At 51.8% G+C, this 24,295-nt stretch overlaps 1 protein-coding gene across 1 annotated transcript in view; it reads left to right on the top strand.

Annotated features, from left to right (window-relative positions):
• The first annotated feature begins 1,410 nt into the window (after positions 1-1,410).
• TRPM1 (transient receptor potential cation channel subfamily M member 1) overlaps positions 1,411-24,295 on the top strand; it is a 149,075-nt gene continuing 126,190 nt past the window's right edge. The window contains exon 1 of the mRNA XM_078078897.1: positions 1,411-1,485. Coding sequence (XP_077935023.1) covers positions 1,411-1,485 — 75 coding nt within the window. The remainder of the gene's footprint in view (positions 1,486-24,295) is intronic.

Raw genomic sequence — 24,295 nt, 5'->3', positions numbered from 1 at the left:
TGAGCATCCGATCATGGGCTGGACAAATCATGGGCTGGACAAAACGAAGTCCCCCACCGCACCGCTTCTCCCTGTTCTATTTTGCTCCCTGACACTCGCAGTGGCCGCCTCCCCTACCACGAGGACAGCTGCGGAGTGCAGGGCCTCTTGCCTGCCCGTTCATGGCTGTGTGTGTCTCTGGCATCTGGTGTACACAATACCCAGCCCGCAGTGGAGGCTCAGACGACATCAGATGATTGAAAGCGGGGGTAAGAGGTGGAGGGTGGGAGCATCCTTTGGGGGCCCGGCTGTGCAAGGGCCAAGGGATATGTTGGGGAGAGGCCCGAGCTGGGACTCTGAGAGCTCCTAAGCCATACCCCAAGAAGTGGAGATGGTGCATCCGGGGTCAAATGGCCTCCTGGGGCAAGAAGCCAGAAAGCTAGGTGGACTCCAGTAGCTTATCTTTTATTTGATTGACCTAGACCCTGTGTGTCCTTTAAAAAATTCACACATGACCTTGGGAAAGCATCACTGTTCTCTCTGAGACTCCATCCCTGGGTGCAAGAGGCCAGACCATCCAGGTCTACAGGCTGCAGGTGACACCTGCCCATGAAGGAGACGGGAGGGTCGGTGACAACGATGGCATGCCTAGGGCCAGGCTCGGCACCTGCGTGTGAGAACGGGGAGCACAGCCGCACAGAGCAGCCCTTCAGGGAGCACCCACCATGTGCCCACAACAGAGCAGCGCGCCAGGACCTATGACCCCACCTCCCTTAAGGAAGTGAAACCTCTTGTAGCGGGGAGAGGCAGACCCTCCAGAAATAGAAATGACAGAGCCGTACCATCAGAGAATGCCCGCACAGAGCCGACAGGCAGTCCAACACAGGAGGTATACCAGGGAGGACGCATACACCGATGGCCTGGAGGAAGGGGCTGTGGCCCAAGGGGCGGGGGCTTTGGGGCCGACTTTGCTCCCAGACTCAGGCACGTGCCCAAGGGGACACTGGGCCTCTGAGAGTCTAGCCGCTGCTCTCCCAGGGGGCTCAGGCCCCAGCGGGGTGCTCTCTGCTCTCGAGATGTGCCTTTCTGGACACCCAAATCCTTCCCATTTGACCACCCTTTGCAGCCACCACTTTCTCAAAGGAGATTTACTTGCAATCGCCATTTGCTAAATCTGCCCCCATAAACCTGTGGGGGATGGAGGGATTAAGCCTGACTACAGATGTTATAGAAGGGCCCCAGAGCGCCCAGGGTCACGAGTCGAGCAGGAGGAGCGGCTAGAACCAGCATGTGTGCCTCCTTGGCTGGCCCAGCCAACGGCCGGCCTTGCCCCAGACTCCGATCGCCTGGCAGGGCCCAGTGGGGGGCCCAGTGGGGCCGCGGCTGCTCGGGCTCTGCCTTTGCCCATCCCGGGACACAGGAGGCGGGCTCATGGGTTCCCTGAGGAAGATGAGCAGCTCCTTCAAGAGGGGCTCCCTCAAGAGCTCCACATCGGGGTCACAGAAGGTGAGTGAGCTTTGCCTGGTGGCCTGGGGCAGATGGACAGAAGGACAGAGAGACACTGGTCTCCTGCAGTACGGACTGGAAGGCTGGACAGTGGGCTCCTGGAGTCTGTAGACCGTGACGGATATGGGGTGTTGGGTGTTCAGAGCTCCCATAATAGGACTCCTTCTGGGGAGGTGGCTTCCCCTTCCTGTCCCCTCCTGGCTGCTCCCACCTCATGCACACAGCCCAACGCACACATGAAGCCTTTGGGGGTGCGAGCCGTGCTAGCGGGGTGCTTTGCCGCGGCCCCTGCTGCCTCAGCAGCTGTGAGGATTCAAAATCACTTCCCCCGTGGTGATGCCGCCCCTTAGCTCTCCGCCTCTGCACTCTAAGCCGGCCTTTTGTTCTTCATCCATGTTTGTAGGAGCCCCAGCAGGCCAGGGGGACCCTAAGTGAGCATCAGAAGCACCTCGGAGGAACTGGGGAGGGCCAGGTGGTTCCCAGGACTCCGAGCAGACGTCGAGGAAGGGGTTGTGAGACCTGACCCCAGCCCCCCACCCTTCTCCCCACTCCTGCCAATGGCCTCAGTCAGGGCCTTGCCAAATATGTGCTGATTTGAACCCCGGATGTGCTTTTTCCAGATGAGTGGAATGTGGCCCTGAGCAGCCAGGGCCGCCTTAGTTGACCCTCTGAGCACAGGTGTGCTGGACGGGGTCACCACCTCACCCTTCCACCCTGACTGATGCTCAGGGGGTTGGTGAGGGCCAGCCAGATGCCTAGCCCGGGCCACACTGGAGGCCTCTGGACAGCCCCTCGCTCAGCCCGTGGGACTCAGATGGGATCTCTGCTTCTCCCGGGTGCTGCCCACTGCTCACAGGCTGAAGCAGAAGTAGGAGCTCTATGTGGGCAGAGAGGACGAATTTCTCCCTCCAAGTGCTCACTGAGCACCCACGAAGCGCCAGGCAGCGCTCTAGGAGCTGGGGGCAGGAAACAGGAAGCAGAGCGAGGCAGGTGACCGCCCTGGGAAAGGTCATTTACCTGGGCCCGACACAGAGGGGACACCGTGTGGGAAGGGCTTGCCACCTGCCAGCACACAACTAGCTCACCAGGCTTCAGGCTCCCCATCTATAAACCCTGGGCAGGGCCGGGTGGGGGGGGGGGGCGGTGCGCAGCTGTTGGGCCACGTGTTCTGCAAGTCTAAGACATCCCAGAGCCTGAAAATGCATATGGATAAAATGAAAGTCTTTCTTTTTTAATAAAGAGTTAAAACTCACCTCTGTTTCAAGAATAGGGAAGACCCATCTTTTGGGGGCTCAGTCGGGGCATCGATCTATGTGCTCACCTACGTGCACATGTGAGAGTCAGCATTGTTTTAAGAGACAGCCCACACTCTTGTCTTGTGTAAATTAATATTTGCAAATCCACTGCAGCATTTGGCGGGAACCGGAGACTCAGTACATGCAGTGTGGGTCCACAAGGCTCCACCCGATCCCTCCTCCCCAAACAGAGCTGGCCCACACTGATCTTGCTGATAAAGTCTGAAAAGGAACAGGCTTTTGTTGTTCTTGAACTTGAAGTCTCTTATTGACCTGTGCCTCGTATCCTGCCTTATGTGAGGGGTTGGGGAGAGCAGAAATTGCAATCGGTAGGTTCTGGGAGCAGGGAATTCAACAAAAGAGGAGGGAGGGAAAAGCACTTAAACTTTGATCAAGATTGAAAAACAGCATCCCATTTGTAGATACACTCACAACGATTCCTCCAGTACTGCTCACTGTAAATTACGAGTCTAAAGATAAGGATGAAGACCGGCCGCCCTACCCCCACTCCTTCCGAGGGGATCATGCCAAATTCCTACAAAAGCTGCACGTAGTTAAAAGTCTTAATGGCATAGTTTGCCCTGAGGTCTATTTATAATAGCCCTCAAGCTAAGAAGTAAAATTGCTAATGCAAGAAGGAAAGACAATAACTGTGGCTTTTAAGGAAGCTATGCTTTAAGGAGGTGCTAGGAAGCATCCACCAAATCACATGGGCAGAAAGCGGACTGTTTTCATTCTGTTTTCCTGCATGCTTGGCTCTCCTTTGACATCACTAGCTCGGTGCCATTCCCTGTGTCCTAACCAACAGCCACATCTCTCCGCCCAGTGTGTGCTGAAAAACACCAGCTGCCCTCTTGGGAAAAACCCAACATAAGCCACCTTTTCCATAAGCTTCCCAAGGGTCATGTCGTCTGGACCTTTAGGCGTCAAAGATAGATTTGGCCCTTTTCCTCTGCTGGTTGCCTCTTCCCACCTCTGAAAGTCTTCCTTTGGTCTCAGACGGGAATGCCCAGTATGGCGTCCTGAATCAATGAAGCTGGCGGACTTTGAGGTCCCTGGAGCTCCATCCTCAGCCTGCTGGCAAAAATAGTCCCTCTTTCAGGAAAAGCTTCAAGTATTCTCGTGGGAGGTGGAAAATGTGACTGTAATTCCTTGTGTAGCACTTTCATGCCTGTCTACATCTTATTTTGCTAGAAGATAAAATTTGGAGTCCATGGTCAGAGTCCTAAGCAAAATGAAATAATAGTACAGCCCAGCAATTATACCCTAGGGTCTACCTTGAATTCATTCAAACAGTGGGATACTACACAGCACTTAACACAAAAGAACAGAGCCACCTCTATCAACATGGATACCTTGTTGAAGAAAAAAGCAAGCCTCCGAAGTGCACGATTTATAGAAAATCTAAAACACACAAGAAAATCCTACACAAATACATATATTCCTTCGGAGCAGAGGTAATTAGCTGTAAGCTGTATCTCTAAGATGCTTGCACTCTCTCGCTCTCTCTCTCTTTGTCTCTCTCCCTCCTTTTAAAGACCAAAGGATACGGAAAGTTATAACATCTGTAACAAGAGAACTGTGGGGCTTCACTGACCTGTTGGCGTAGTCTTATTGCTGATTTTGACAACAAAAGAGTGTTTTCATAACTTAAACATATTTTAATACTTTTATTTTTTCAAAGATTTTATTTATTTATTTGAGAGAGTGCACAAGCAGAAGGAGAAGCAGGTAGAGGGAGAGAGAGAAGCCGGCTCCGCGCTGAGCAGGGAGCCCGACGCGGGGCTCGATCCCAGGACCCCAGGATCATGCTGAGCTGAAGGCAGACGCTTAACCAACTGAGCCACCCAAGCGCCCCCAAAATGTTTTAATACTTTTAAAGTAAGCCATGGGCAGAGTGAGGGTAAACCCGAGTGTCCTGCCGTGGGGGCCGCCCTAGCTCCTTCTACACAGGGTGAATTCTCACTAAGCTGAAAGCACACTCTAATGTCGTGCAGAGAAAGGCGTTGGCGAGGCGGCCCGGGGTTATCTGAGTTCCCACCTCTCAGTCCGGCATCTGCCCTAAAGCTGTAGGCAGGGCACAGGCCACCAAGCTCGCCCTCTGCAGCCCGGCCACCCTTCAGAGCAGCGGGTATGTGCCCAGCTCAGGGGACCGGGGGAAGAGGGAGGGGGGCTCTCACCTCCACAATCTTCCTCACTAGGACCAGATCCAACTCTCCATGAGGTAGTGTCGTCCCCACCTCCCGGACGATGTTGCTGGAAGCTAGGGCCGTCCCGCGGATACTCACACATAGCCTCTATGTGGAACCCACTCGAATGCAGAATTCTGCATGTAAATCCAAGACAATCTTCATTCTGAGGAAGGAGTGGGCCCAGGCAACTTCCTCATTTCCCCGTTCTTCAGGACATGTCCCGAAGGTAACAGATCCCACCACGCCCCGGTCTGTCTCTCTCTGGCTTCACTGTAGTGGAATAAAGTCCCAACTCTGTCTGTGGTACTGGGCCAGTTGTTGTCTCGTTAACTAGTCATTCCATCGAAGACCAATACTTTAGTGGAATGCAATAAAAAGGAATGACTATCTGCTCAGGTCATGATCCTGGAGTCCCTGGATCGAGCCCCACATTTCCCTCTGACCCTCCTCCCTCTCATGCTCTCTGTCTCTCATTCTGTCTCTCTCAAATAAATAAATAAAATCTTAAAAAAATTTAAAAAAAGGAATGACTAAAACATGAACTTTTCAAAAGGCGTACAAAATCCAAGCCCTAGTGTTGTCTTTTTATTTATTAAAGTCCACAGACATTCATTGATTCCTTCAAATTACTACACTCGTGTCCGAACCTTTGCCCCCACTTTCTGCATTCTTTGGGCAGGGACCCTTGGCTCACTGTCTGAAGCCCCTGTGCTCAGAACATACTTTGAGTGCAAGTGAACTCTGCACATCCCCACCCCATGGAACAGGGGCTCTGGCCCTCTTCCAAGCCAAGGAAGATTCTCCGAGGTGAGAGGCTTGCCCGAGGAGCCTCCATCCAGGCTCTGCTGTGGTTGGTCTCTTGCAAAGGAGCCTCTTCCAGGGGACCTGCAGAGCGCTCTGCACCAAGTCCTGGGATAGCTCCGGCAGCTGGGTCAGGCCTGACCCACCAGCCTCAGAACTGTGTGAACACAGGGCTCTGGGGGGCACCCAGGCCCAGAAACTGGCCCCAAACCCCATGCTCTTATCTGAGAAGAGTTCTCTAGGCAACCACCCCTGGGAGAGGGGCATGGGGCCTGAGTGATGTGGTCAAGGGCCCTTGAGTTGAGTTGGGGGTGTGCCACAGAGGGTCCCCAGCTTAAGGACAGGCCACTGGCCAGCAAACCCTCCTTTCACTCACATGACAACTGTCTTCCTTGGACCTGTGTATCCAACCCCTCTCTGGGGCTTGGTTTGTCTTTCTCACCTACCAATAGGCGCCAGCATGTCATTCTCTTGGATTCCTTGCTGTTCCATATCCTCCACTTTTAGCCCAGTGGCAGAAAGTGTATTTACCTGGTTCCTCTGCTCTTAGGGGCAAAAGCCTCAGACTAGGCAAGCAGGTGGGAGGCAGGGCAGGAAATGAGTCAGTGTTATTTGTCCCTTGAAGACACTGCCCCTTGAAGCACCAGGGAAGGGGGAGAGGGAAGAGACAGCAAGGAAGATGGGAGGCTGCCTCTGGGGTCGATGTGTGAAGGAGTGGGATGTGGGGAAGGGAAGCCAGCTGGGAGGGGTGAGCAGGGTTGAAGGAGCTTGACAGCCCTAGGGGCCCACAGGCTGACAGCGGGGTCCGGCCAGGACTGAGGCACCACTGGGCTGGTCTGTGCTGGTTGCTGGCCAGAGCCCCCCTGCCTCTGAAATGTCAACCTAGCCTCCACATCTTCCTTAGAGTAAATACTCAGGAGAACTGCTGTGTCAAGGAGCTGTGTGATCTTGGACAGGCTATCCCCCAGGCTGAAGGATGCAAGGGGAAACTCTTGAAAAGAGACAGTGATGGGCAGAAGGTAGCCCTGTGAATTCTGGGGAGGACTCTGGCCAAGAGGGTTGTGAAACATTTTGTTGCCTTGTTCAGTTAGCCTGAGAGTGAGGGAGAGGGGTCATAGGCTTGAGTAGAAATCTCTAACTAGTCGGGTGGGAGTGGCTATAAGCAACTGAGATATCCTCCTGCTTCTGGACCCCCAGGAGGACCTTCCAAAGCCTAACACCAAGTGCATCCTGGAAACACCAGCTCCTCAGCATGTTGAGTCCCAAACCAGAGGGACCACAGAGGCCCCTTTCAGAGATTCACAATGCACATCAGTCTGTTAAAGTCTCTGATAAGTCCTGCAGGAAAGATACCTCCATTTAACCTGGAGTTCCCTACAGAAACCCTTTCCAGGTAAAATGGGTCACCATTTCTGGAGCCTAGGTCTGAAATGTCACTTTAGGCTACGGGAAAAACAGGGTTGTGAGTTAGCACCTGAGGATGAAATGGAAAATCCACCTCATTCTTGACTTTCTGTACAACTTTCAAGCACCCAGGCCCTGGGGATGCTGTAATCATGGAAGATTGAAATGTTTGTTAAAGAAAGAAGGAAAAGTAGATCTTGCTGCTTAAAGACACTACAGTATCCTCGACATCCACCAACAGAATATTTTCAAGTTTCAGAATTGATGAACTTGGCAGAACCTTGTCAGGAGGGAAGAGACTTTAAAGATGCCTTAGTAGCCAGTGGACCCACAGGGCTCCGTGCGGCTCCCAATTTATTCTCAAAGGCTCACAAGAACCGCGTTTGGTTCTTATGCATGCTGCAGTACAGAGCCAGTGAGTTATTACTGAAATCCTTACAAAAACTTGGAATAGTCCCCCACTTTATCTGAGCCGGAATGCTATTTTCTTGGGGATACACATGATGTAACTTGTGCATATAGCTAGATATGCACCCTCAGAGACCGGAGTATCCTTGGGAGCTGTAGTTGCACCCCATGCAGCCGGCAACCTGGAAGCTTCTGTGTCCCCCAAGGTGGGCCAGAGCCCCGAGGGGGAGGGTCTCTCCCCTGGCTCCTCTCCGGGCCCTCCCTTCATTCCCCTCTTCTCTCTTCTTCCCCTTTCAGGAGCAAACCCAGAAAATGTTGGGATCTGCTTCCTGCCTGGTTTCTCCAGCTCTCATCCAGGAGCTGGTGCTTGCCCACTTCCATGACAGTTCCCTCCCAGGCAGAACTTTGATGGGGACCATTAGGCTAACCCAGTGGTATGCCAGCATCCCCATATGTATGCCATTTTCACGTGAGAGTCCACATCTCCGCCCCCAGGGGTTGCCCTCCCACTGGGGGGGGTGTGTGGTGGGGGGGGCGGCTTGTGCCATTTCTAGGTGTGGTATGCAGGGTGCATGCAGGCTGCCCCCAGGACTACAAGGAGGGAAAGCAGGAGACCCTGGGGTGCTTGCCCTGGGTGTCCAGCTCAGAAAGCCTCAGGGATCATCAGGCCACCCAGCCGTTTTATAGCTGACAGTCGAGCCCACGCCAGGGCAGTAACTGCATACTGGTAAGCACACAGCCACCTCCCTGCTCCTCAGACGTTTCCGGGGAGGATGATTACCTTTGCTCCTAGCGGTGACATGATCAGTGTCCTGTAGCAGCACCAAGCCCGGGACAGCTCTCCTCCCCTGGGCTGGATGACAGATGGCTGGCTGCTGAAACTTACACAAGGACAGCACTCACTAGCTGCTCTTTTGTCTTTCTATTCCCCTGTGGGAGGCCTGGGAGCCTTCTATGAGAATTTACGTTCCCCTCTTTCATAGAACAAAACGGCCCCTCTGCGGCGGAGGCCCTGACACTCTGACATTCACACGCTCCTGGCTGAGTTGGTTTCTTGCGGGACTTGGATTTCCCTGCTGGAGAAAGAGCCTCTCCCACACCCCACGAGGTGCAGCTGAGTCAGAGCGGGCCACCCCAAGGTCCACAGTTGCTGGCCACAGCTAGAGGGTCACGCTCACTGGGGCTACTCGCGGGCTCTCGTTCTTTCACGGGCATTTCGCAAGATCCAGGGGCCAGGGTCCTGCTGTCCTTGCAACTACGGTAGGGCCCATTTCATCTGATGATCTTTGAATGGGAAAGCACCTTGTGGCTTTGTATTTTCTTAGATCCTCGGGTTGGCCTGGGCTGTCCCCCTTCTCCCCAAGGACATATTGTAAGGCTCTTGGGGAAAATCGAGGACACAGTAGACAGCCTTAGTGATCTCTGAGCCTCCTCCTGCTTCTGGCCACGGCTGTCATTTCTTTCTCAGGTCCTAGCAAGCCTCCAGCACCCAGCAGGTCAGCCACCATAAACCCAGGCCATTAACCAGGCTCATTATTTCTAGAAGCAGTTCAGCAGCCAGTCACCTCCGTGGAGTCTTGGCCCTTCTCCCCTGCCCCTTCACAAAGAAGCTTCCTCCCCAGGAGTATTCTGAGGAAAGTTATTGTTGTTTTCCACATGAGTCCATTTGTGTCCTCAGAGATGATCCCTCATGTGAATGCAGGCCCGTGTGACCCTGAGCAGTGTCATAGGGTCTGCTGATGGGCTGACCGCCATGCCGGCACCCTCCATTCTCAGCTCGGAGACTGCACCAGCTGCTAATCTGAGAGCAGCTTGGAGTGCTAGAAAGAAGCCGAGAAGGAAATCTTCAATCCAACTCCCAGCTCAGCTGTGTGACCATAGGGAAGCCACTCAACCTCTCTGGGCCTCAGTTTCCTCATCTGTAAAAAGAGTAGGCCTTGCATGTGCCTTACTTTCTATATATTTTATGCCATAAAGAAAAAAAAAATGTAATAGGTCACAGTTCTCATTTTTTGAACGCTGACTGAAAGGCAAACAAAATCCTACCATCAGCCAGTAAGTTGTTGGTGGGAAATGTGGCACGTTTCTTTGTTGTTTTTCTTTGCAAACCCACCGTGGTGCTTTAATAAAAACAAATGCAAACAAAACAAAACAAAACAAAACACAACAAACCCCAAATGCATGCCATCATTCGCCCAGCAAGCACATTTAGCCCTGCCGTGTACTGGGCAGTGTTCTTGGAGCTGGGGATCTGGTGACAACAAATCAGAAAACAACACTGTCCTCCGGGCAGACGTCCTTTCTGGCAGGTCAGCCAGACAATGGACACTGCCGAGGAGAAGAACGGACCAGGAGAGGGGCCAGGACCTCAGGGCAGGGGTTGCGACTGGACTTTGGCCCCAGGGAAGGAGGCAATGAGCAAAGCCCTGAAGGAGGAGAGGGAGGGAGCCACCCAGATGCCGGTGGGAAGAGCATTCAGGCTGAAGGAACAGCCAACACAAAGGCCCAGCATGTCCTGTGCGTAGGAGGAGAATTGAGAGGGACAGAAACAGGGTGGGGGGAGGGGAGAGTAGAGATGGGGTGCGGCATCTCTACTCTTTCCATCTCTACAGGTGGAAAGGAGGAAGGTCCTTCAGGCCTCCAGCTCTGCCGGCGACCGTACATCCCTTTACTGCAATTGGCTTTGACCTATTATGAAGTTTATTGATTCAGCTGTAAAAGGGAGATTGACCAGGAAGGCTGAGATTTGAGATTTGGGGGAGGAGGAGCTTGAGCCAATTGTTACTGGATTCGGCTGGATTTCGCATTGCACAGGCTTGAAAGAAATGCTTGTTTGAACAATACAGTGCTTCAAAAGCCTTGTCATTGTAAATGGCGCTACAATACGTGTTCTATGGTGGAAGACAGTCCCCGTGTGCAGACAGGGGCCACCTGCAGACGCGCCAGGGGCCGGCAGGGAGGGAAACGCACATGGAGACGCGACACCCCACGGAGTCCACGTCAGCGCCCCTCTCTCGGCTCCCTGCTTCTCATCCCCCTCAACCCACGTCCAGGGGCCACAAGCCCCTGAGATAGGCCACACCTTGCTTATGGCTCCTACACACACAGACCGACAAGTATATACAGGGAGGCAGGTGCGGAAGGGCACGTTGGCGGACTTGTCTTTACTGCAGTAGAAGTCTATCATTCTCATCACTCTGCAACGTTAGTGTTCCACTCACTCGTTCAGGGGTATCCCTAAAAATCAGCAGATTTCCAGCTAACTCTGTCTTGCATCCATATGTATGCACGTATAAGGGGCTCTTTCTTTTTCCTCCCCCCGCTCCCCTGCCCATTTAGCTGTGCTCCCTACTATCGCTCTCTCTGTGCTCAAGTGAACGAGTACTGATTGTGTATACTGGACGCACACGCATATCTAGGGTACTGCTCAGTGTCTGCTCCTAAAGATGGGATCATAAGTGACGTGCTTCTCTGTGTTTTGGGACATGATTGCTTTTCAGATTCTTAGAACCAGCCCCATCCCTTCATTTGAGGAAACCGAGGCCCAGAAGGGGGTGACCTGCTGAACGTGGCTGGGCCCACCCCTGTCCTGCAAGCCCCTGCCCCATTCCTGTCCCCCCTCAGCACTCCGGCCCCATGACCGGCTTGCTCCTGACCACTTGATGCGCCACCTGAGGGCCTTTGCACGAGCCACTCTCTCTCCCCGGCATGCCCTGCGCAGATGGCCGCGCGGCTCACTGGTGCCCTTCCTGGGACCTCCCCGTCTGAGACGGCCACGCCCCCCAGCCCCCTTCCCCCCTCAGCTTTTCCTCACCGCCCTAATCAGTACTTAATATGAGACTGACACGCTACCTACTGCGCTAACGAGGCACCTCTTAATATGATGACTGTGTGTGTTTATTCTGGAGCAATAGCTCCGGAGAGCAGGGTTCTGCCCACCTTGTGTCCCAGCGCCGCGGACGCTAGAGAATGAGTGAGCCACTTTCCTTGGTCATCGAGGCAGCGAGGCCCCCGCTAAGGGAAATGAAGCCCTCCGTGGGGTCGGCCTTTGCATCCTACTCATTGGTGTTTTTTTCCTTGAGTTTCCCCGATTGCAGCCCAATTCCCAGCGTCAGCTCTCCAAATGCCCCGCTGGTTAAGGAGACTATCTGAGCAGCCCTGAAACAAAAACTGAGCAACACGCATCTACACTTGGAATTCCCTGGTCCCTTGTGAGCAACTGGGAGCTGCTCAAAGTAAAGAGGGCAGAGGTCTCCAGCGGAAGGGGATTCTGTAGAGGGCCGCCGCCCTGCACTCCCTGGGGCCCTCTGAAGCAAAGTGCTTCATAATCCTGGTGATCATGGTTGATAGCAAAAGGAGCATCAGCTGGAGGTGTGGGGGTGCACATTTGGCTGGGTAGCCAGTGGCCAGTCCATTACAGTATTAGTTAGGGCTAACTGGGTAGTAAGTAAAAGAAATTGTGCCTGGCTATTTACCAGCTGGGACTTGGCAGGACCCAGCGGCCACAGAAGCGCTGAATCAGCTAGTCCAGTGTGCAGGGTGCCCTCGGGCGTCACCATAGGCTGGGCTGAGAAGCACCCGCCCAGCCTGCTTGGGGCCCCCTCAGGGCCACCCTATGGAGGGCCTGGGGCTGAGCTCGCTGCCCGCAGCCCTACCCGCTCTGCCCGCGGAGCAGCCACCTGCTGGCATTCCTCCTCCTGGCTCCCGAGGTGCAAAGTGCGCCTTTCTGCTCCTGGAGCCCGCTGGGGCGCTGGCCCATTTGCCCCTGCCCGCTGAGCCCCTGGCACGCTTTCCCTGCGGTTGCCAGACTGGCTCCAGTAACTCACTGCAGTGAGCCGGGAGGACAGAGGGAGAGGAGCCGCTGCTGGGGCCATGGAGAGAGCAGGGGAGGAGGAGCATGGAGTGTATGCAAGGGGGGGGGCGGTGGCAGTCCGAGGGTAATCCCCATAATGGCCCAGGCCCTCAGCGCGGCAGCTGGCCTGGCTAACGCTCCTTTAATATCTGCTTTCATGTGATTAATGGCTGTGGATAAAACCTTGAACCCGGGGAAAGCAGGCCTGGCTGCTAAGCCTGGCCAAGAGCATCACTTTGGGTTATGTTGATAGCGGGGACTGGCTCAGCGATTTACATTGTAACCCAACTGTTTGAGGACAGCTGCCAAGTGCCATCATTTTAGAACATTAGGAAAATAATAGAAGAAACAGGGAACTAAACTCATGGAGAGCGAGAGAGGAGGGCGAAAGGGAGATGGGCTGAGCCTGGTGTCGGGGTGTGAAAGCCGCTGGGGGACCCAAATGTCCTCTCACTGCCCCCACCCAACCACCCATTCTCACCGGCCCCGGCCCCCTCCCCACCCCTCCAGGCTCCACTAGTAATAATACTCTTAGGGAACCTGGACTGGACCACCCCATGGAAGAACCAAGCGGCACCCGGAGATCTTGGAGGATCGGAGGTTTATTTAATGCCCGTGGGCTCAGAGGAAAGCGATCTCCAAAGGTCTGAGCCCCAAGCTCAAAGGGGGCAATTGATACACTTCTACTTCCACAGACTTGGCACTTCTGGCGCCTGCGCGAAGCAGGGCAGGGAGAAGAACCTGATTGGTGCTCGAGGGAAGCACAGCAGGGGGAACCCGGAAGAGCCCCGGGGCAAGGACTAGGACTCTCCCGCTGGCTCAGTTGGCCATCTTAGGACACAGATTTTCCTTATCATGCTCCCCTTTGATGCCCCTTTAAACACCTAGTTTAGAGGACATCATTCTGTTTGACTCTGAGGGCTGACTGCAAGGCTTGGGGCGAACACAGACTTAACAGCACACCAGGTAGCAGAACACCAGGACTGACTGGGGCCAGGAAAACCATGGTGAAATGCGCTCAGGAGTAGATAGCAGAGGCCAGTAAAAGTGGCATACCAAAGGCACTCAGAAAAACTACAGGGGGCATCTAGGTCTAATTTTCTAATATTTAGGGTCCCTATTTGACACTGATGGTTACAGAATGCTGTCCATGTCTCCCAGATGGGCCCTGGCTTCACAGAGAAGGTACAATGTTAGAGTCCGACTCCCGAGATGAGGGAAATCACGCCGATGAGAGCCAGGGACCACGGTGAGCAGGTGTCCATCAGTCGGTGGGGTCTCATCGAAGGTGAAGCCGGAGTGGGTTCGTGAAGTCTGGCTGGACTCTCCAGTGGTGCGGCTCCTCGTCCGAATGATGAGCTTTCTTCTTTCTTCCAATCTTTGACCCAAACTGAGTCCCCTGTCTGGAAGGAGTGTACCTGAGACCCTAAGGAGATTGGGGCTCTCTCAATGGTATACTTTTGTAATTTATTTAGGACGGCCCCCAGGGCTTAAAGCTGCTCCTTGATCCCTTTATCTCCAACCTGTTGCTGGAAGGCTTCCCAAGCACGGGGTAGGCTGTCCATATATTAATTTGAATGGGGAGAAACCTGATGTCCCAGGCGTGCAGCGAGCATGCAGGAGAGCTAGGGGTAGCAGATCTGGCCATGGGAGGATAGTCTCCTGACAAAACTTTGCTAAGGTTCCCTTGAGGGTGCGATTCATTCACTCTACTTTCCCTGAACTTTGGGGCTGGTAAGCGGTGTGGAGTCTCCAGGTGATGTTGAGAGATTTGGTCAAGACTTGTACAATGTCTGCCACAAATGTGGGTCCATTGTCACTATGGATTGTTAATGGCAGGCCGAACCGGGGCATGATCTCCCGCAAGAGGACTTTAGCTACTTCCCGGCTTTGCTCCGTCCTGATCGGGAAGGCTTGGACCCACCCAGAGTATGTGCACACTATGACTAGGAGATATCTGAACCCCCTGCTCGGCTGCACATCTGTGAAGTCTACCTCTGGATCTTTGAAGGGGGTTGCTCCCATTCTCTGGACACCTGGCGGGGACCGTGGTGCAGACCGAGCATTATTTTTAGCACATGTTATGCATCATTCACTCGTTGCTCGGCATAGTGCTGGCAGCTGACTAATGTACTGGTGCTTCTTGAGAAGGGCCTCTAATGCAGTTTTTCCCAGATGAGTGAGTCGGTGGTGTTCCTTAGTCAAGGATGTCCTCCAGTTGCTGTTATAACAAAGATGCACCCATCTGGCATCATCCACCATCCCTTTTCAGTCAGGGTGGCCCCCTCAGCCATGGCTCATTCCTTTTACTTTTTAGTGTAACTGAGCGGAAGGACTTCTTCTGGGGGTGTGAGGGCCATGGTGAGGGAAGGGGCTCTGTCCATGTCCTCACTGGCTGCAGTCTTGGCTGCCTCATCTGCCAGATGAGTTCCCTGCACTATGGGGTCGTCTCCTTTCTGGTGTCCCTTACAGTGCAGGATTGCTACTTCCTTTGGAAGCCAGATGGCTTCGAGGAGTCTCAGTATCTCCTCCTTGTTCCTGCTGCGGTTAGGAGGCCCCTTTCCTTGTAGATGGACAGTAGCAAAGGCGTACCTAGAGTCAGTATAGATGTTGACTCGCTTACCTTCACCAAGGGCTCGGGCTCGGGCTCAGGCATATAATTCAGCCCGTTGAGCTGACCATCCAGCTGGTAATGCCTTAGCTTCTAGGACTTCAGTGGTTGTGGTTTTCCTCTCTGGCCCTAGTTCTCTTTTCCCTTGGGTGAGGAGAAAACCAAGGTATCGGACCTGTTGTTGGCAGATTTGTGCCTTCTTCCATGAGGCTCGGTATCCCGGGTCTGACAGGAGCTGTAGGAAGGGCCTTGGTGTCTTTTGTGCAGTCTTCTTGTGTGTCACTGGCAAGGAGGAGGTCATCCACATACTGGAGGAGGGTGCATCGTGTGGCCTCTCTTGAGAAGCTGGCGAGGTCCACAGCCAGTGCTTCCCCAAAGAGGGTTGGTGAGTTTTTAAACCCCTGTGGGAGGCGTTTCCAAGTCAGTTGCATCTGACGCCCTGTATCGGGTTCAGTCCATTCAAAGGCAAACAGTGGCTGGCTCTGGGGAGCTAAGCAGAGGCAGAAGAAGACATCTAGGCAAGTGAACCACCTGGCCGACCCTGGGATAAAGGAATTCATGTTGGACCTTGTGGCCCCCAAATTCACACTGGCGAGCCTGGCAAAAGGGCAGTTGTATCGCCCGCGTCCCAGTGGCCCCAAGGATGGTAAAGGGGCCACTGGGGAGGTGACAACAGAGTGCTCAGCCCCAGTATCAACCATAAAAGTCACTGGTTGGCCCCCCACCTTCATTCTGACCATGGGCTCATGGGGGCCAAGGAGGAAAGAGCCCGGTCCCCCTCAGTCTGAGTCCATTTCCACAAGGCCTGTGAGGTCCTCCTCTCGGGGTTCTTCCTTGTAGTGGCTGGGCTTTTGAGCCTTTCTCCGGTTGGGACATTCGTTTTTCCAGTGCCTTTTCTCTTTACAGTAGGCACATTGATCGCCTGCCAAGGGGGTTTTGGGCTTCCCCTCTTTCAGTGGTTGGGGTCTCCCCATCTTTGTGTTGTCCTTTTCTTTCAGGGCAGCGGCAAGGAGGCTGACTTTCTTTTTCATCTTTTTGTCGGCTTCCCTTTCGGCTGCGACCTCCCTGTTCATGTAGACCTTATTGGCAATCTCTATTAGTTGGGTGATGTTCATCCCGGCAAAACCCTCTCGTTTCTGAAGTTTTTTTCTGATGTCTGGGGCGGCCTGAGCCACGAAGGAGATGTTTACCATCTGTTGGCTTTCCTGTGCCTCAGGGTCAAATGGAGTGTATATCCTGTAGGCTTCACATAGCCTTTCGTCGTAGTCTCCAGGGGACTCCCCTCGTTGTTGAGTGACCGAGGTTATCCTAGTCATGTTCATGGTTCTTAGCTCCTACCCAGATTCCCCAGAGGAAGGCCTCCTGGTACCGGCGGATGTGGGCATGTCCCTCGGTTGTGGTGAAGTTCCATGCTGGGCACTCTTCGGGTTCGGCCGTATTAGCCCAGGCAGCAGGATCGATGACTCCCGCTGGTGCGTGCTCTTCCAGGTCCTGCCGTGCACCTTTCATTATTCTCCTCCTTTCCTCTGTGTTAAACAGGGTGGGGAGTAACTGTTGGCAGTCTTCCCAGGTTGGCCGATGAGTCTGGAAGAGGGATTCTATGAGGTCTACCATGGCCTGTGGTTTCTCAGAGTAGGATGGGGTGTTATGTTTCCAGTTGAGGAGGTCGGTGGTGGAGAAGGGCTGATAATACATCATGGAATGGCCGGGTTGGACCATCCCATCTTCATCGCGCCTCTCGGGTTCCTGCGTCTCTCGTACCGGCATTTGGAGGGCGCTGGCACCCAGCCTGGGTGCAGCCTGGCTGCTGGTCCTGGAGAAAGTGGATCCTTTGGGCCTGGGCGTGCCAGTGGATCTTCTGGGCCTGGGCACACCAGTGGATCCTCTGGGCCTGGGGGCGCCTGTGAAACTGATGGCGGTGAAGTGTCTGGAGCTGAAGGGCCAGGTGTAGACGGTCTTGGGTGTATGTACAGTGGGGGCAGGATGGGTTCATTCTCAGGATCTCTGGCTAGGATTTGTGGAGACTGGGGCTTTTGCTGATTTTCTTTAGGTCGCTTGGATGAGGCGATTAAGACCCTGGCCTCTCCCTGCCTATTGCAAGTGAATTGCACCCAGGAGGGAAGGGTCTGAGCAATTCCTAGCCAGGAGTCAATGTACGGAAACTGGTCAGGGTGTCCTGGTTCTCCTGTTACGACTCGCCATACTCGACAAATCGTTGGGACATCCAATGTCCCTTCTGAAGGCCACCCAACATCAAAGGTGGGCCATTCCAATTCACATAGGGTTCTCAACTTGCCGGGGTTCATCCTGACTCCATAGTCTCCCAAAAACCCCTTCTTGAAATTTTTGATCATGGTCTCTACAACCGTAGGTTTACTCTGCCCTGACCCCATGGTGATGTCCCTGTGTGTGGTGGTGCAGAGAGAGACAAAGGGGGGGGGGTGCCTCCTGAGATAAGGAGAACAATCAGATGTCCCGAAGGAGCTTAGGTGAGGCTTAGCCATAGCAGTCTCAGCATTGTGACTTATGATTGGAAACTATTCCGATGCCACCATAGACTATATGCCATTCACCACAGAATCACAGATGGGCCCACTCAGACTCCATAGGCTTCTGGGGACCTTAAGGGTGCCCACCTGTGGAGTCACAGAATCAGTCCTCTTGAGCAAGCCAGGTCGGCCTGAACATTACAGAAGTTATTACATTCCCTCCCTGGGAATCCCTACCTATGAGACCTCTAAGAGGTCTCTGGGAGGTGATCAGGCTCCCCTTCCACCCCAACGGGGGTGGGCCTGTTTGGGTCTTGGGGCCCCAGGCCTTACTGGAATCCAACATCAGGACCAGGTCCTCACCTGCCAAGTCTCTTCGAGTCCAGTGGGAGCAGCGGAGCGGGGCCGGCCCGAGGTGACCGGGGCGGGAGACTGCCGAAAATTAGGCAGGGTGTGCCTTCTCCGTTACAATCCCTCGTTCCGTCACCACCCTGCCATTTCCCCAAACTGGCGCCAAAAATAGGCCAGCACAGTTGGGTTTCCCAGTCAGGGAACCAAATGTTATGGAACTTGTACTGGACCACCTGACGGAAGAACCAAGCAGCACCCAGAGATCTTGGAGGATAGGAGGTTTATTTATCGCTGGCAGGGTCAGAGGAGAGTGGTCTCCAAAGGTCTGAGCCCCGAACACAAACAAAGGGGGCAACTCATACACTTCTACTTCTGCATACTTGGCACTTTTGGCACGTGCGCGAAGTGGGGCAGGGAGAAGAACCCAGATTGGTGCGCGCCAGAAGCAGAGCAGGGAGAACCCGAAGAGCCCCTGGGCAAGGACGGGGACTCTCCCGCTGGCTCTGTCGGCCATCTAAGGACACAGATTTTCCTTATGAATACCATGAGTATTCTGCCACTGTATAGCCTATACGTTTAGTCTGGTCACATTGGCTTCTCACTGGGACCCTGTAAACAGCAGTGTCTGTGCAGAAAGGTCAGATACCAGGCAGGGCACTGGGGGAGGTCCTAGAGGCCCCAGATGTGCCCGACATTAACTCAGCAGTTGCCAGGTCATGATGACGTGCCCAGGGTCCCAGGGGAGGGGCTGGGACATCCAGGCAACTCCAGGCAGTGGCTACTTCCTGACCTGGAAGCATCCTGATATGTTACTCTAAAGACCAGCGCCCCCTGTGACGTGAAAGAGGCAGGTGTTTTGGTTCCCAAATCACAGGTGGGAAAACTAAGGCTCAGAAAGCTATAGAACCTGCGAATGTTCCGGGCCACTGACTGAATTTCACATGTTTTCCCTCCTGCCAGGTTGGCTCTCCAGAATCTGGGGCATTGCCCCACCGAGGGCTCTGCCCCCACAGCTGCTTTCACTATTCTCCAATATTCTGTAACCTCTGGGCTAGAAGAAGCATCACACACAGGTGTTGGATGCCCCCGTTCACCTCTCCTCACAGGAGGAGACGACTTCTCTCTCACAAGAACGGTGGGTTGTGTGGGGATGAGAGAGGTCTCCCTCCCTTCCCTGGGCCGCCTAGCCTGTCTTTGTCCAGGGCCTGACCCTGCTGCCTCCCTCCCTGAGTGTCCTCTGGGCACATCTCCCTCCTCATCTTTCCTGGGCTTCCCTGCTGTGCCTTATTCACTCCCCACAGACAGCCAGTTCCTGGGCCAACATGTAGGGCTGTCCCCACAGACAACAGACACAAACTATCCTTTGGGATATCCTTCGCATATGCTGAAGTTATTGTTGGAATTGTCCTTTATTCACATGTCTTTTACTTCTTTTTATCCCCCAGCTCCCATTTGTAAGACCCTTCTAATCAATTTTTTGGGTTAGAACACTTAAAAACTGCCATTTGTGTGGTCAAAAACAGTCGAATAGCAGCAATGTCACATATTTTTTAGGAAGTTGGCAAACTAGAGCAAAATCTAGGACGTCAGGTTGGTTCTGGAGGTGGCCAGGTGGGGGCAGCAGAGAGCTAAGCTGATGGAATCCGGCTCACAGGTGGAGCTGTGGACAGAGTCAGGTCCAGAAAATGGCCTGTCGGGATCTTGCCAAAATGGAGAGCGCCAGCCTACCCGGGACCCCTGAGCTGGACAGAGCTGACGGGTGAGCACTGTGACAGTTGCACCAGTAGCTCTTGGCGTGGGCTCTCCTGCCCAGTCCAGTCTGACTACCCTTGAGGCCGAGCCTCTGATCAAGGGACCTGCCAAGCCCCCGGGACTCTCCCTGACCACAGTCCACAGTGGAGAGATGACCCGGCCAAAAGCAACAGCACACGAAGCTGGGAAGGTTGATCTCTGTGACTGAGACCCCTGAGCTTGATTTTGACCCATGTATCTCAGGCAGCATTGCTCTCCATGCCCGCAAGCTCCCGAGGAGGCCACCACCCAAGCAGCATGGGGGCCATCGGCCGGTATTGGATGCAGACTCTCTTTATTTGAAGCTGGAGGGGCTTTTGTCAGGAATGCTCACAAGATTTGCTGGGTCCCAGGGCAAAATTAAAATGCTGGCTGACCCCTTGCTCAAAAATTATTAAGAATTTTAAGTCGGCGAAGCAGAGCGTGAGACTAAGCCCAGAGCCCCTTTGAGGACAGGGCCCATTTGTCAGCATGGATTGCATGCCTGCAAAGCCAGCCGTGGCTTTGGTCTGGAGCCTAGATCCTGTCTGGAGTGTGGTTCGGGGAGGGGGAGCTTGCCTTCTGCACATCTACCTGTGCGTACGCCTGAGATGCAGGCGGCTCCATGGCTCAGGAAGCAGGGAAGCTCTGGCACAGGCCAGTCATCGTGCTCTAGCACTGTCCTCCCCCCAGTTGTGAGCAGCAAGGGAGCTGAGGCAACTGAAATAAGAATGTCACCGAACTCCTGAGGCCCCAAAGTGGTATGCACACCTTCTTGGTGAAATGGGGACATGCCACAGGTATGCACCTGTGCAGTCCAACCAGGTGAGAACAGCCAGCATCCTTGAAGGTCCATCCCCAAGGAGCAGGGCTCAGACAGGAGAATTCAGAACAAAGACGGCAATGTGGGTTGCCTGGCTGGCTCCATCGGTTAAGTGTCCAATTCTTGATTTTGGCTCAGGTCATGGTCTCACGGTCCTGGGATCAAGCCCCGTGTCAGGCTCCCCGCTCAGCGCTCTCTCTCTCTCTCTCAAATAAATAAATAAATCTTAAAAAAAAAAAAAGAAGAAGAAGACAAGCATTGCAGAGAAATGCTTGAGAAATGCAAGAGAAAGAGGTGAAGGGTAGAGGAGGAGAGGGGCCAGATTTTACGGCAGCCAGCTGGAGCAGCCCTGGACAGTAAGATGGTGATGCTATTAGCCGTTTCAGTCCCACAACTGTTGCACTGTTGAGTACTGACTAATGTTGATGTGGATTGTTGAATACTGTAAACATTACTCCTGGATGGTGGCGGGTCTGATCCCTCCAATGATGGGTCACCATTCTCAATGGACACATTCTGGAGTTCATGGGGAAGAAGGAAGCCCTCCCTCCTGTCTTCCTTGGTTGAAACAATGGTCAGCAGAATGGGGAAGGGAGGCACAGGTCTGGGGGTCTACAAATCAAAGGCCTGGCTGATCAAGATCCTGTTTCAGTCCTGGCTCTGTCACGGACCAGCTGTGTGATGTGGGCCAAGTCACCACCACCTGAGGCTCCCCATTTGCAAAACAGAGGAAAGAATGCCATTTTTCCTTCCTCACAGGATAGAGACAGATGCCAGGCAAAGACTACACTGGCCATGGGAGCCCCAACTTCCAGCCTCCAGGCATCACTTTAACACTTAGACCACATTGCTTCATTTCCCATATGCAGGGAGGGCAGTGTCTGCCCCAGGATGTCTGAGAATGTCTGAGATGTCTGAGAATCCCTGGCACTGCCCAGATCCCATTCCACAATCAGAGTTGATTGCTGGAAATTACCAATGGCTACACCCACCCCCACCCACCCACCCAGAAGCTCCTGCAGCTTTCCTTGTCATCATCCTTATTTTTTTTAAAGATTTTATTTCTTTATTAGAGAGAGAAAGAGAGAGAGCACAGCAGGAGCAGCGACAGAGGGAGAGGGAGAAGCAGGCTCCCTGCTGAGCAGGGAGCCTGACATGGAGCTTGATCCCAGGACCCTGGGATCATGATCTGTGTTGAAGGCAGACGAGTAACAGATGGAGCCACCCAGGCCCCCATCCTTGTCACCATCCTATCCCAAGCATGGATTTGAACACTTTGTGACCCCCCACCCAACAACCACTTACCCAAGGCAGTTATATGAGGTCAAGTTGTAGTAAAAGTTTGGGAACAAGTGTGAGACCAATGCTGTCATTGCCATCTCCCTGTCCTGGGCTGCACCAGCTGGCTGCTATAGATCTGGCCCCTCTCCCACCTTCCCTCAAAGGAGGTGTCCCTAACGGAGAGCAACCCATTCCTACATGCATTTTGCTGTGGCCTCCTATTATTGTTAGATGAAATCTATGAATGTCTCTTCAATCCTTTTTTAAATTGTGTTTCTCAAATCTGTATCATTCTTTATTTCTGTTTTATTATCAATCATTAAGAAAGATGTGTTTAAAACTCTCATTATGATTTCTTCTTGTGATTCTGCCAATTTTTGTTTTGTGTATTTTGAAGCTATGTTATTAGGTGTATATATATTTAGAATTCTTATAACTCCCTGGTGAACCGAACATTTTCTCATTATCTTTCTCTGTATCTTGGTCATTCTTTTTGACTTAACGTCTGCTTTACTGGAGATGAGTTATGTCGTTTTCCATCCTTTTGGTTTCAAGCTTGCTACATCCTTATATTTTAGGTGAATCTCCTGCAAATGGAATATAATAGAGATTTTAAAATATATATAAAGCATGAAAATTTTGGTCTTTTCTCTATAGCACTTATTCCATTTACATATAATATAAATTCTGATAAGGTTATTTTTTTTTCCCATCACCCTCCAGATTTTCTCCTGTCCCTGGAGAGCCAACCCCTCTGACCACCCTCAGCCCCTGACAACTCCTGATCTGTTTTCTGTCCCTATAGTTGCCTTTTCTGTTATGTCACATAATGGAATCATACAGATGGAGCTTTTGAGAGTCTGATAAGGTTATTTAAACCTACCATCTTACTTTGTGCTTTCTATTTCTTGCCTGTTTTATGTCCCTTTTTCTCTCATTTTCTGCCTTCTTTTAGATCTTTTTCCTCCCTATTGGATTGGAAATCACACTCTTTTCCTATACTTTTATTGTTTGCCTGGGACTACAGCACCCATTCTTGATTTATCAAAGTGTAATGTTAATTAGTACTTTTACCTCTTTCTAGTCAATGCAAAGACCTTAGAATTCTAAATCCATTTAATACCCTCAACTTACATGCTATTAATGTCATGTACTTTTTAAATTACTAGAATGTATTTTTTTAGAGCAGTTTTAGGTTTATAGAAAATTGAGCATAAAATACAGAGACTTCTCATATATTTCCTCTCTCCCCCTCACAATTTTCCCAATTATTAACATCTTGCAATATATGGTACATTTGTTATAACTGATGAACCAATATTGATACATTATTATTAATCAAAATCCATAGATTACATTAAGGTTCACTCTTTGTGTTGTACATTCTATGAGTTTTAAAAAATACATAGTCATGTATCCACCATCACAGTATCACACAGAATAGTTTCCCTGCCCTAAAAATCCCCTGCACTCCACCAGTATATGCCTTCCATGCCACTGAACCTCTGGCATCAAATGTTCCTTTTAATGTCTTCATGGTTTTGCCTTTTCCAGAATACCATATAGTTGGAATCATACAGTGTGTAGCCTTTTCAGACTGGCTTTTTTCACTTAGCAACATGCCTTTAAGCTTCCTCAATGTCTTTTTGTGGATTAACTCATTTGTTTTTAGTGCTGAATAATATTCCATTGTTTGACTGTACCACAGTTTGTTTATTCATTGATCTATTGAAGGACAGATTATTTGCTTCAAGTTTCAGCAACTGTGAATAAAGTTGCTGTAAACATTTGTGTGTAGATTTTTGTGTGGATATAAGTTTTGAATTCATTTGGGTATATATCTAGGAGTTCAATTGCTGGATCACATTATAAGATTACGTTTAGCTCTGTAGGAAAGGCCAAACTGTATTCCAAAGACATTCTGACCAGCAAAAATAAATGTTTCTGTTGTTCCACATCCTTGGTAACATTTGATATCTTTTTTCTTAAGGTTTTAACCATTCTAATATATGTGTGTTGGTATTCTTTGTTGTTTCAATTTGCAATTCCTACTTTTTCTGATAACATATGTTTTTTTGTCATCTGTATATCTTCTTTGGTGAGGTATCCAGATCTTTTGTCCAATTTTTAATTGGGTTGTTTGTTTTCTTATTGTTGAGTTTTAAAAGTTCTGTGTATGTTTTGGATGTAAGTCCTTTATCAGAAATGTTTTATAAATATTTTCTCCCAGGCTCTGGTTTGTTTTTTCATTCTCTTAACAGTGTCTTTCATAGAGTAGAATTTTTTTATTTTAATAAAGTTCAACTTAGCAATTTTTTCTTTCATGGATCATTCTTTTGGTACTGTATCTAGAGTCATCTTCAAACCTAAGGTCACCTTTCTTTGATTTCTTTCATTAGAATTTTATAGTTTTCTCCATATTGATCTTGTACATATTTTGTTAGATTTACTACTAAGTACTTCATTTTTTGGTGCTAGGCTAACCGATTCCCCCACCCCCCTCCCCTCTAGAACCCTCAGTTTGTTTCTCAGA

This window comes from Halichoerus grypus, chromosome 8, assembly GCF_964656455.1.
Source record: "Halichoerus grypus chromosome 8, mHalGry1.hap1.1, whole genome shotgun sequence".
NCBI lineage: Eukaryota > Metazoa > Chordata > Mammalia > Carnivora > Phocidae > Halichoerus > Halichoerus grypus.
The sequence above is the reverse complement of the archived record's forward strand: the minus strand, read 5'-3'. Positions and strand labels throughout refer to the sequence as shown.